The following is a 13,229-nucleotide window of genomic DNA, read 5'->3' on the forward strand; positions in this document are numbered from 1 at the left end:
CTGCCACAAAAAGAAAAGTGCAACTCTCAAACAAGACACTAGTAATTATTAAAGGTTACTGATCTACATTAAGAGGACCTCAGGTTCTAATGTGATAAAAATTATTACAATCAAAGGACGCAAAATCTAGTGGTCTCAAATCAGAGGATAAGAAATAAAAGAGGTCAGAGGAAATCAGTCATAATCTCAAATGGCTGGATTTTAGTAGCATTTCTTGGATATCCCAGGTTTGTATGAGCTACGTACTGTTTAACCCTTTAGAAAGAGCCTCCAAGCCCAAAATAAAACTAAGGATCACCAACTAAGATCCGAGATACACCGGTGGAATTTATAAATTTACCTGCTTTACGGCAGAATGCAAATCCAGAATCTAGAAATTCTAGTGTAACATAGGAAACAGATTTATAGGAACATAGTAGAGTTAATCAAATCGTAGCGTTTGCATGTCCATATGCACAGAATGAAATCTTAAACGATGAATGGAGCACACTTATTTTTTCCATTTACAATAAAACATAAAAACTCTAGAGTCAACTCAAGAAAATGCATACTGTATCATGTATTTATTTTTAGGGATGGCCAGGTAACCTTAAGCTATTTCCTTCAACTATTTGATTTAAAAGTTATACATCTTTGACATTTTGAAGGTTCATTTTCATTATAGTAAATACTTCAGGAACAGACTGACCCCAACCTGAAGTCAGGTGACAGCTGCTTCAAAAAGTCTAATCTGCTTATTGACAAAAAGACAAACAACAACAACAAAAAACCACCCAGAAAGGGAGTTAATGGATGATTGCTATTGATCCCCATGATAGCTCTACACAGACCCAGTAACTTCGCTGGATTAGTATAGACAGAAGCCAATTAGTTTTATTTCATATGTAAATAGAGCACAAAGAGGTACAAAAAATAATTCATTGGATTGCTTTATCCTAAAGCAGAAGGCACACATTTTGAAAGTCACTTCAAACACAGTTCTTGCTTATCTTTCTCTTAGGCAGGAATTTTTAAAATAAATTCAAACTCATCCAGCTGTGTATATTCAAGAAATACCAAAAAGTCACAAGACATAGTAAGTTTCAGCTGTTCTCCTCTCTCCAGTGTTATCAATAACACATAATGAGTTAGTTCCTATATCATCACAGCTGTGCAGGCCAGAGCTAACTTGGCTAATTTAACTATTCCAGTAAAGTTCAGTCAGGAGCTTGCTCTACTTTATAGATAATCCACTCTGCAAGTCAAACAGAAAATAGCAGCATATGCTCTATGTTATCATTAATAACACTTCTCCCTGTCTTCTTTCACGAAGTTCCTGTGAAGGCATCTAATGGTATTGTCTCTTGAACAGATTAAAAAAAAAAAAAAAAAACAACCTTCTAAGAGCAATTAACAATCAAAATAACTCCAAAGTAAGACTGTAACACCATTCCAGGCTTAAACCATAACCTAGTAAAACTCCCTCTCATATTGATAAGCTTTAATTCCCAAAGAGGAGAAAAAGAACACTGGCCTCAGAGAAAAATTAACCATGGAGTCTAGTTTGTACTTTCTTATTCACCCTCCCCCTCTTTCAGGAATTCAGGATTAGAAATAATCACTTAACTTGGGACTTATTTTCACCTACAGATTACCTACAAATGAGGTTTGCAGAGTGCCTTTCCTTCATGGGTGTTAATAACTAGAAGACTGTTCTGTATTCTGGCACACTTTAACATGAATGTAATATAAAAAACAGTGGTGATCTCAGTTGCTCAAGAGAAATTTGCACATCCTTCACAATTTCAATTATCCACAACAGTATTCTACACAGTTAGTAAAGCTCTTTCAAAACTGCTTAGTCCTGCCATTTAGTATCATTTTCTACTAAGGATGAGTGCCTAAATTGTCAGAGACTATGTTTTCTTAATCGAAAACACAACATTCAATGTTGTTTTCTTAACTGTGTATTTGGAATTTGGAAGTTCTCCAAAGCCCATCCCGTGAGCAAAAGATGCCTTGGCATCTGAATATGGGGAGTTCATACATACAACTAGTTTCCAGTTGATGTCAGCAATAAACATCTGGAGATATATAAGGGCAGAGTGAGAAAGGACAGTGGGGTTGTATCATACTTTGGGATAAAGACAAAAGAGTTGGAAGAGACCTGTGAACTCACATAGCTCGTAACTCAACTTCCTAATTTCATTCTTGGGAGTGAAATGAATATTGCACATCTAATTTGGATTAATTTAGATGTTAAACCCAATACATTTGCAAAACAAAGGATTTTATCTGTACAGTTTGAAACTATGAACTTCTGTCTCTGCTAGAGACCCAGAACTATGAACTTTCCCCAAGCTCCACACAATGAAGTAACAGGGATATGGTATATAATGATTTTCCAAGTCATATAAACTGTTGAAAACAAATGGGATAAACAATTGCCATTCATTATTTCTGAATCCAAAGACTGCTGGGCCAGACTTGGGCATATACACAGCTGAACACACACTTCCTGGTTATGTGCAATCAGTACAGATAGACCAGCTTTACAGGCCTGACCACAGAGATTAATAGCTTTAGCCAAATAATGTGGTAACCATGTGAACCTGGGCTGCTCCAGCTTGTTTGTGAATCTCTCAGCAAGGCTCAACATGCCGTTATCTGCATCTTGTTGCCAGGAAACACAACATCGCTTTGGAATACAAGGAAAACCAGGTTGCAATGACCACAGGTCAACTTCCCAAAAGCCTAATTTTTGACACTTAGCTATCTACAATCTTGTATTTCTTACTGTTGTCTATGAGAACTTCACTTTACTAATAATTAACTGTTAATACCTTTTGCTATTTTTATCAGAGCAGGACCACTACCATTAACAATGTAGCAGCAGCATTAGTAATTACAATAATTCACTCATACTTTTTCTCTCAAGTGTCAAATGAACATTAATTTCATTAAAACAGATTTGAAAATCAAGCACTCACTCCAACTACTTTATTACTGATCCAACAATGTACACTTATAGGCCTATATCTAGGTCTAATTCTTTAGCTAAGTAATTTTACTAAAGAATAAAATACCCAATATGCTGCTGACCTAAGAGTTCTTTTGAGATCGAAATACCTGTCTTGCCTTGCTCATGGCAACAGAACATAATGTGTTGGACAATAATCCTGCTAGTTTCTTCCAGACCAATTCAGAAAGTAACTTTATGTACCAAGATGCTGAAGTACTCAGTGGACTGGAAATTTGCTTCATAAGAGTGAAGTGGGAGGCCACTATTCTGCAGTTTTGCAATCTGAAGATGGAAGGATTACAGTGGCTTTGAGAGTATATATAAAATTAATTACCCTGACATACCAATTAGAATTGCTAGCTCATGGGCAACACAGATTTTGGACAATACCTTACTTAAAATATTTTTGAGATAAAATGAAAAACATCTTTATCTTCTCCAATGCTTGCTTAAAAAAAAAAATTAAAAGTCCTTAGCTTTAGTACAGGACGTAAGAATTTTGCTACCCAAGTAAGACAGAATCTTGACTACCTGATATTATCAAAATAATACATTAATGATTAAAAAGCTACATTTTTAAATAAGATTTATTCATTCATTTATTTACTTACTTACTTACTGGGGGGCAGGGGAGTGAGGAATGGAGAGGGAAAGAGGGAGGAATAGAGACTCTAAAGCAGATTCCACACTGAGTACAGAGCCCAATATGGGGGCTCCATCCCACAAGCATGAGCTGAAACCAAGAGTTGGATCCTTAACCAACTGAGCTACCCATGATTTAAGCTACATTCTTGATATTATCTTACTTTTATCCCAATGGCTCCTATATAATAATGCCTTAAACTTGGATCTTATATCGTCTCTTATCTTATTCCATGCATCCCTTTTGAAACACAAGATGCAAAGTTCTAGTCTCATGATAATTAAGTTGCTAAAGAGACATACAGATCTGTGTACTATACAACTGAAATAATGCAATATTAAGAGAAAACCACTTAATATTAAAAGGGAGCAAGTTTAAAAAATAAAACAAAAAGCTGGTTTCTACAATGTCAACAATGCCCAGGCACTATGTTGAACACGGGTTAACATCAAGACTAACAAAAATAAACAACTTAGAAATGGTTTACTGACACCATTTGATTCCTGACTCTCCAGACACCTGGGTTAGTGTAACTCAAGTTATCTGTGAACAATGACAAAGATGACTCTGAAGAAACTGTTTCTCTTGGGGGCATCTGGATGGTGCAGTCGGTTAAGTGCTCTACTCCTGGTTTAGGCTCAGGTCATGATGGTGAGGTCATGAGTTCCAGACCTTACCTGCTCAGCATGGAGTCTGCTGAAGACTCTCTCTCCCTCTTCCCCCACAACCCCCCCACACCCATACGTATGCTCCCTCTCTCAAACAGATAAATAAAAGAGGAAAAAAGGGTTTCTTTTGGACTTGTGGGTTACGATTCTCAGCGTATTTTTCCTTCCTATGGGTCATGCCTTCCCATACTGCATCAGGCCATTCATCATCATTAGGCCATTCATCATCTGTGAAGTTGTCAGGTTGCCCTCATTGTCTCCCAAGTCAGGTAGCACAGACAGATGTATTCTTCTCCCATCATATAATTTTAACCCTCTCTCTTGGTCATAGACAAATAGCCATTAATATCACATATTTTAACTCCTATACTACAGGGGGAATAACTAGAAACAAAAATTAATGCTTACTATACCGCCATTATTACACTAGCAACTTCACAAGTGGCAACTATCATTTTCCTCTTCATTTTTATGTTCAATTAAATACAAATTGAGATGTGGAAACTTCAATTCCCTATAAATGACTACTGCTTGGGCATTCACACTTAAAAGAAGTAGATTATTTATGTACATGCCTTGCATACAAAAACTTGAGGATAACATTTTTATTTAAATGATAAACGTATCTATTAACAAATTTTCCCTTCAACTCATTATTCAGGTCTAAGAAAACAGCCTGAATTGCAGAAAAATTTTATCTGTAAGATAAATAGATTAATAAACTTAACGGTAAAAAGCCTTAAGGAAACTAAAAGAAATTTAACATGTTTGGGCATGATTCAGAAGTTTGGGAAGAGGTTCCCAGAAAAACTGTGCCATTCAAAATGGAAAGAGTGCCATAATAATCTCCAAACAATACTATTTCCCTTTAAAAAACAGAAGCTACTCAATATGCAAATATTTAAAACAGATAAATTTGGTACTCATCATTTATGCTATTTTAAGATTAACCTTAGACTTTCTTTCAAAAGCAAACTCTCTTGTGCAATTAAAACAGTATCTGATGCACAGCATTCAATATATATGCAACTTCTCAGGCACATACATATTGCACAGGGTGACATATGAATTGTTCAAATCATAAAACCTTCATTTTCTGGTTAGGTAAATAGTCTGCATTCAACCAGCATGAAAAATCAGGATAGTATATAGCCAAAAGAATAAAACCTGTCAGATTACTACTGAAAGAAACCACCCTACTAAGCATTTAGCCTCTTGACCTTTTCTATAGGATTTAACAGCTTTAAAGTAGTTATAAATACATACCCATACTTCATTCTCATTCTGTCATTCTCTGGGTTACAGTAAAATCTTTCCAAGTGCTCCTGGGAATCAGTGGATACACTCTGCCATTTTTGAGTAGTTGTCCTCTTGATCTGCCAATGATATGGCAACACCGTGTGGTGCTTCAAACAATCCCTGCCATAAATACAAGTGCCTTGCAAAAAGTCCATGCAAATTTCAATTCCGTTCTCCTGGTGAGTATGGTACTGTAGCTGGTTTACCAGCTCAAACACAAGGTCAAGGGAAGCCTCTTCACTTTTGTCCTGAAAGAGCTCAGTACTCAACTTATCACTGGTGTCCAAAATGTATTGGATTGTAAAACTGTTGTCTTGGAAAACTCCTGGAATGTAATCCATAACTTTGTCTATGCAGTCAGGACTAGCAGGAACATCACTTGAAACTGAATGCAAAAGGTCAGTCTGGAAGTGCCCTGCTGTAGAATCTGCCACCGTCCCACTAAGAGTTTCAGGTGGAAAGCTGTGATCCTGGATTGGAACCACTTGTTCTGGAGTATCAGTGGAAGGATGGGCTTCTGGTATTTGGCCCCCAACACTTGTTCCATCAGGAATCAGAACAGACATACTATTTTCTGCTGGTGGACATGATGGACTGATTTCCAGGGGTTTTTTCACAATAGGTTCATGTAAGCTGCTCTCATCTGCACTCTGGTTTCTAGATCTGAAAACACCATCAAGTGAGCCAGATTCTAGCAAAGTATTTAAAATGGGCCTCAAAGACCTCAGGGTTCCAGTTCCCAATCTCTTTTGCTCCTTTTTCTTAAAACAAGTCTTCAATGGAGTGATCTTCTCAGACAGTCTCATTTGGCATGAAAAATCATCAGAAGGAGAGGGAGGCTGCACTACACAGTCTGGCTCAGGTTCAGTGGTTTCCATTTCCATGGTGTGGATTAGCTCCAATTGTTCCTCAGAGTCTAAAAATCCTACCAGGAAAGGAAAGAAGATGATCATTTACAAGCTGACAACAACTGGTTCCCATTCATTCATCAAAATGTTTTGTTTCAGTCTGTGACTAAGTCCATGAGGTCACTTGTCTTATACCATATTTCATCTTTATGAGTTAATTTTAAATTTTATTGAGAAATTAAGGCTCCAAAGAAGCCAAGGCTATTCAAAAGCCCACAGCAGGTAAAGGTAAACCTTCCAACAGGCTCTTGACATTTATTTGTGGACAATATACAATTGGTAATTCTGCCGGGGTATGAATTTTTACTGTAAGTCTAGAGTGTGGTGGGAGGTGAGGGATAAAAATAAGTGTGGCTAACGGATGACAACAGGGAAACCACATCTCTGCTTTGTGGTTCTCTTCACAGTTGTTTCTTTATCACTGATCCCAAGAGGTGACAAAACCTGTTTCTTTGTTTAAAAAAAAAAAAGTTCACCAAATGAAGGATAAACTTCAAAGTTAAATAGTGAGTGAATTTTAAAGCATGAGGATATAGTCAAGAAAGAGGGGCTCTCAAAGAAAGCCAGCAGCATGTTGAAGTGTTTCTAAATTCCAATATATTCCCCCAGGATGTTAAGGGTCTACCTTTTACAATCCCCAAAACATTACCACTATTGGAGGAAGAATACCAGTTGCTTGTTTAGCAACAGAAGCTACATCAGCAGCAACCACTATACGCTGTCTTAAAAACCAAAACACAACTTCATAATTTAGAAAGGGCCTCCTTATCCTTGTCTTCAGAAAAGTTACATATATGATTTTATCTATTAAAACAAATGAAGGCATGTTATAGAAAAATAATACAAGAATAAAAAAACACACACCAAATGTATGTGTTTCCTAATGAACTACTGAGACCAAAAAAAGTGCTGTCTTCAAAGAATCAGAAAACTAAAACCTAAAGTAAAAAGCAAAGAAAACTTTGTAAAATGACAGTGTCTTCTCCACAGTCTAACATTCATTAACCAATTCTGAAAATATTTACTAAGCATTGTACGAGATGGAAGAGCTGGTGATGAGCAATTAATCTTCTCTCTTGGCCAACTGACTAAAAGAATAAGAGATCATTGATGTTAGGGCCCATGACTTCATCAAATACTTCTCCCAAGTGATCAGTACCATGCCTAGCACAATGCACACGGTGGGTGCTCTATAATATTTTTTAACCGAATCACTGAAGAAAATGCACCTGTTAAATGACTAGTTCTGTAGCCTTTACAGGTCAACAACAGAACGATAAAACTGACTACCCAGAATAACAAGTATTAAAGATCTCACTGGAGAGATTCATGAATCTATGTATAGAACATTCATAATGAACAAACTCAGAAATAAACAAAAACACAGTACAGCTAACCCTTGAACTAGGGGGGAGTGGGGACGGTTCAGGGAACTCACTCCTGGAAAAATCCGCTTGTAACTTTTTGCCTCTCGAAAAACTTTACTAATAGCCTACTGCCGACCAGAATTAACAGTTGATTAACACGTTTTGTGTTATATGTATTATATACTGTATTCTTACAACAAAATAAGCTAAAGAAAAGAAAATGTTATTGAGAATATTGCAGGAAAGAGAAAACATGTTCATAGTACTGTACAAAATCCGCATACAGGCGACCCCGGAAAGTTCAAACCCCTGTTCTTCAATGCTCAACTGTATATAACCAGGTGCTAGTGCACACGGTTAAGTACAAAAGAAAAAGGCAGAAAGAGTTCAGTGTGAGCTGGCATTGTTAGAGAAAGCTTCACAAGGAGGGACTTGACATAAGACATAAATCAACTGGAAAGCAGCCAAGCCAGGCGTTATTATTCATCACTTGGTGATCTTGCCTCAAGGCACAACTGGCACAGATTGTGGTATTCCCTCTCCACCACACTAAACCCGCTTGTGTCTTCCCTGGCGTGTGTGTGCGCGCGCGCACGCCATTCCTATCACCTCCAATCAAGGGAAAAGAGACACTGGACCAATTTCATTTATAGAGGTGTATACACACACACATACACACACACTATAACTTTTCCTGTTATTGCCCTCCGCCAGGCTCGGAAAGAAAGCAGAGAACAGAGGAGTGGCTGGAGTGGGGAAGTCACTAGAACCTAGTTCCTCAATTAGTTTGCATAACAGAAAAATAAAGACTGGAAGGACACTTCCTCCGGTCCCCCGCTGCAGGCGACCTACCGCTCCACCCCTCGCCTCGTGATGTCCCCAGTCCTCCGGGACTCCCGGCCCCTGGCACCGAGCGCGGAAACCACCCTCTGCAAACTCAGGACTCCTCGTCGACCAACCGCGACGCGACTCCGGGACGCCGAGCCCGGGTCCGAGAGACGCCTCCTGCCGGCCACAGCGGTTTTCGCAGCTCCGCCCCCCCGAGCCGGGCCAACTCCGCGCAGCGCAGCTGAGGCGCCGCCCCGCTCGGCCAATTCCCGGCGTTCCGGAGCATCCCACCCCTTCAATGCCCCTCGGCAGGCACCGGAGCGCCCCCGAACCCTCGCTGCAGCCTGGTCCCTACGAGCGCCCCCCGCCCCCGCCCAGGCTTCCCTCCATCTCAGAAGCCCCTCACGGCGCCTTCCACAGTTAATTTCTTCCTCGCCTCCTCAACCGACCTTCCCGAGAGGATCGTCCTGCCAGTCTCGGAGGCTCGCAGAAATGAGCCGAGAGGTGCAAGGGGAAACGCGGTCGGCGCCTCTCGGGGTGGCGGCGAGGAAACAGGCGAACACTTCTGCGCCTTCAAAGTTGATCTGAAAACAGCCTGCAAACTTCTGGGCTGCAGCCGGAACGCGGGTCTGCCGGAAGTCTCCCCTCAGCTGCCGTGCCCGGCCCCTGGATCTGCGAACTGCTCCTCCGCCTCAGAGCGCTCGGGGTTCGCCCGGCGGGGGAGGCCGCAGAGACGCGCCCCCCGCGCCCACCCAGACCAAGTGGGAACCCGGAGACGCCGGCGACCGCGACTAAACCCTTCGGTGTCGCCCTCCGATTTATACACCTGCCCGAGGCCGTAAGTGATTAATAAGTGTAAGCCAATCCCACCCCGATACTGACTGGATCCGAATGAATTCGGCAGAAAAAAAAAGCACAGTCTAAATATCAATCACCCTAGATCCCCGAAAGGCTGCGAGGCCGGCGCCACCGTCCGCGCCCGCCATCCCAGCTAGGGTCTCTCGCCCGCCCCTCAGAGCCCACCCGGAGCCCTTCACCTGATCGAGCAGCCTGAGAGAAGCGACCACAGGAGCCGAGTCGTCGCCGCACCGCCGGCTCGCTGGCAGCGTCCGCGCGGGAGGATTGGCGCGGAGAGCGGGCTTGGGCGTCTAAGGGTCGCAGGCCGGAGACGCGACGAGCAGCGCACGGGCCATTCCGCCGCCGGGAGTGCAGAAAGCCGCGACCGCACTGCCGAACCAGCTCTCTCGCCTGTCACCGGGAGCTCTGCTTTAAAGTGGCTTCCGGTCGCCTCCTCTCGGCTGTCCCGTCGCGGAGGCGGAGCCTGAGCAGCGGGGGAAGAGGGGTGGGGTGAGAGGGCCGGGCGCTCAGTGGGTGCCGCGCAGGAGGCCCGTCCCACGTGCGCGTGCGCGCTCGCTTGCAGGGAGGCGCGCGAAGTGTGCGTGCGATGGCCGCGTGTTCCCGCGAGGGGGCGTGTCCTTCCGCGCGCCGGCTGGGTACCAGCAAGTTCAGGTCTGCGCGCGTTGGGGAGCGAGCGGCTGTGAGGAGGGCAAGTGTGGGCCGCGTGGAGCAGGCTCTACCTGCCCGCAGACACACGGAGGGTCACTGTGTTCCGAGGGAACCCAGGCACCCGAGAGAGGACGTGAGACGGAACGAGCCGTTTCTGTGCGGTTGGCTTTATTTGCCTCCTAACAAAACGCCTCCTGCCCTTGACGCCGCGGGACCCCGACAGGAGGCAAATGGCTGCTACAGCCGCTGTGGCCAGACGGGGTCGCCCGCCCCAAGCCTGACGGGTGGCCCAGCCGCGCACCCGAGTCGGCAGCCTGTCCGCCGCGGTCGCTAGCGCGCCTGTTTCGGGGGAACGTAGCCTGACAGAAGGGAAACTCGGCTTTGGGGCTTTGACAGTTGAAGCGCGAATCTGTTCTGGAAAGCTCTTAAGTACCGTAATGACTAATTTATTCATTCAACAAATGTTTGTCGAATGTCTGTTCCGTGCCAGGCATGCAACTAGGTTTAGGCTACAGCCCTGATCAACTCGGACGCCATGCCTCTTTTCATGGAACTTGCAGAACACCATCTATTCGTGTTTAAAATATACACCGCATGTGAATTTGCTATAGTTTCTGGACTATAAAATGTCTTGGTCTATAAATGTCTTTGCTATAGTTTCTGGACTATAAAATGCCCTTCCTATATTGAATTTCAGTGACGGAAGTAGAGGCACTACGTTAAATTCATATAATCGCTATATATCGGAGGAGAAAGACCCTCTTGCTCAAAGTTAATTATGGCTGTATCCCCCAGTAGCTGGCAGAAAGGGAGAAGGGAACACTGCTTGCGAAGAGATGCTCTCTGCCGGTGGCCTGAAATCTAAACCGACTAAATTCCATAATTCGGAGAGTTTCTGGGTTGAAAAAGCCAACTATTACCTTACAAAACATGAAAGCCTATAAAAATAGTAGCTAAGCAGCAGTAGTAGTAGAGATAATGGTTTCAAGCTTTCTTAAACTCTTCTAAACCAGATTGGGTGAAATACCAGCAAAAAATAGATTAAGGGTAGTACCTCCCCAGCAGGCTTATTTCAAATTGCATCAAGTCATGGCCATTCAACTAAGATAGTAATGATATGGACAGAATTCAGACATAAATAGGTAAGATAGAGTTTTCAGGCTTATACAGCTGTATTAAGACAATATCTTGGTCTGTGCCTACTCCTACATGGAGTTACCTAGAAGCAAGTATCTAAGTTTAAATCTACCATTTTTACTATTTGGTCTTTGTCTCATCTGTTCTATGGTCCTTACATTTCATGCCTTCTTTTGGATTAAATATTTTTAATTCTATTCTCTCCCACCAATAAGTTATATATTATTTTTATTTTCATAACAGTTCAGTTATTTATTGCTGTGTACAAACCACCCCAAAACTTAGTGATTTAGAATAACAGTTCTTATTTGCCCATGATTCTGGATTCTCTGGCTTAGGAATTCAGGCAGTGCATAGGGCATGTGGCTCAATTCTGCTTGGTGATGCCTAGGGTCTCAACTGGGGTGGTTCAAATAGCTGGGCCTGGCTCATCTAGGGCCATATGTCTTAGGCCTCTGTTCTGGCTATTGGCTGGATTCTCTAGTTTTTCTGTGTAAGCCTTGTCCTCAGGATTCATTTGGGCTTCCTCACAGCATGATAATCTTAGGATTCCAAGAGGAAGCAGTCCAAGAGGACAAGCCTCAATATGCAAGCTTTTGCTCACATCATGCTTGTTAATGTGTCTGTCACTAGAACAAGGCACATGACAAGCTCAGCCTCTACATGGGAGGGACCCACAGGAGACCATGAATACAAATATGAGAAGGTGTGGTTCAATGGGGGTCACTCGGACTAAGGGTAGACCACCTTATTCCAGGGATTAATAGTTAAAAGTTACTAGTTAAAAGTTACTTCCAGAGTGTAGCCCTTTGGAATTCCAGTTTAAAGTCTTTCTTTCTTAGGCCCTGAACACAAATTTTTCACCTTCCATTCCCTACCCATGTCTCTTGAGGCAGTTGAAAACTCTAGCTAGTTCTCAGCTTTTCCACTATGACTTTCAGAATGTCAATTGCCCCAAAGAGAAAAATGGCACCTTCTGGACTCACGACTCTTGGATCTAGCTGCTCAGACTGTTAAAGTTTTACTACTCCAGAGAAGGTATTTTCTACAAGGTCCACTTCAAATGTGACCCCTGGAAGAAATGGAATTGGAAGGTCCTCCTATAGAACAGAATCAGGAACTGACAGATTAACTGACCAAGGGCATACATTTCTAGTTATCCAACAGGATTGGAGATGTTCTATGGACCAGTGACCACTGTGTGTTTCTCATTTTCCCCTTTCCTGAATGGGACTTTTACCAATATCCTGTACTTTGCCTATATACCATTATTTTAGGAGTATTGAGGCAAAAAACTTTTCTTTAAAAGTTGGTTGCCAGAGCATGAAGAGCCACACAGTTGTTGGGAGTACTCCATATCATTGGAACTTCTAGATCCTGGCCTCTGAGCTCATTATAGTAACTGGATGCGAGACTCTGAGATTGTTCCTCTTAGGGAGGAGATGAATGTATTCCTTGTATGAAAAGGGGCAGCAGATACTACTTATTCCCCTTTCTTAGAAAGAGCCTGATACTTTGGGAGTAAGTGGGCAGAGGGCTAGCAATGTGCCTAACCAAAAAAACTCATTTTCCAAGATCCCATACACTTATAAGCCATAGCATATAGTTCTGGACATATGATGATTTCTAGAAAAGCATTTCTTTTCCTTAACATACATAGACACACCTTCCATTTCTTCTTCTTCCTCCTAGAATACTACCATGGGGATGGAGATGGAGCCTCATGACAAAATGTGAACATAATGTGGGAAATATAAAGATGGGATCCACAAGCTAGGGATTCTGGAGCAGAAAGATAGGAGTCCGTGTCATTCATGACATCTTGAAGCTGCTATGGTAGTCCTAGACTGTCTACCCTGGAACTCATTGTAA

The 13,229-nt window shown here is 42.4% G+C and overlaps 1 protein-coding gene across 1 annotated transcript in view; it reads right to left on the reverse strand.

Annotated features, from left to right (window-relative positions):
* The window catches only part of LOC111148254 (TCDD inducible poly(ADP-ribose) polymerase), a 29,698-nt gene extending 19,741 nt beyond the window's left edge, over positions 1-9,957 (reverse strand). The window contains exons 1-2 of the mRNA XM_022504711.1: positions 9,752-9,957; positions 5,579-6,536 (exon numbers count right to left, since the gene is read on the reverse strand). Of these exons, the coding sequence (XP_022360419.1) occupies positions 5,579-6,495 (917 nt within the window). The 5' untranslated portion in view covers positions 6,496-6,536; positions 9,752-9,957. The remainder of the gene's footprint in view (positions 1-5,578; positions 6,537-9,751) is intronic.
* Positions 9,958-13,229: the final 3,272 nt, after the last annotated feature.

The sequence above is a fragment of the Enhydra lutris genome, unplaced genomic scaffold (genome assembly GCF_002288905.1).
Source record: "Enhydra lutris kenyoni isolate GAN:26980312 unplaced genomic scaffold, ASM228890v2 scaffoldscaffold2, whole genome shotgun sequence".
NCBI lineage: Eukaryota > Metazoa > Chordata > Mammalia > Carnivora > Mustelidae > Enhydra > Enhydra lutris.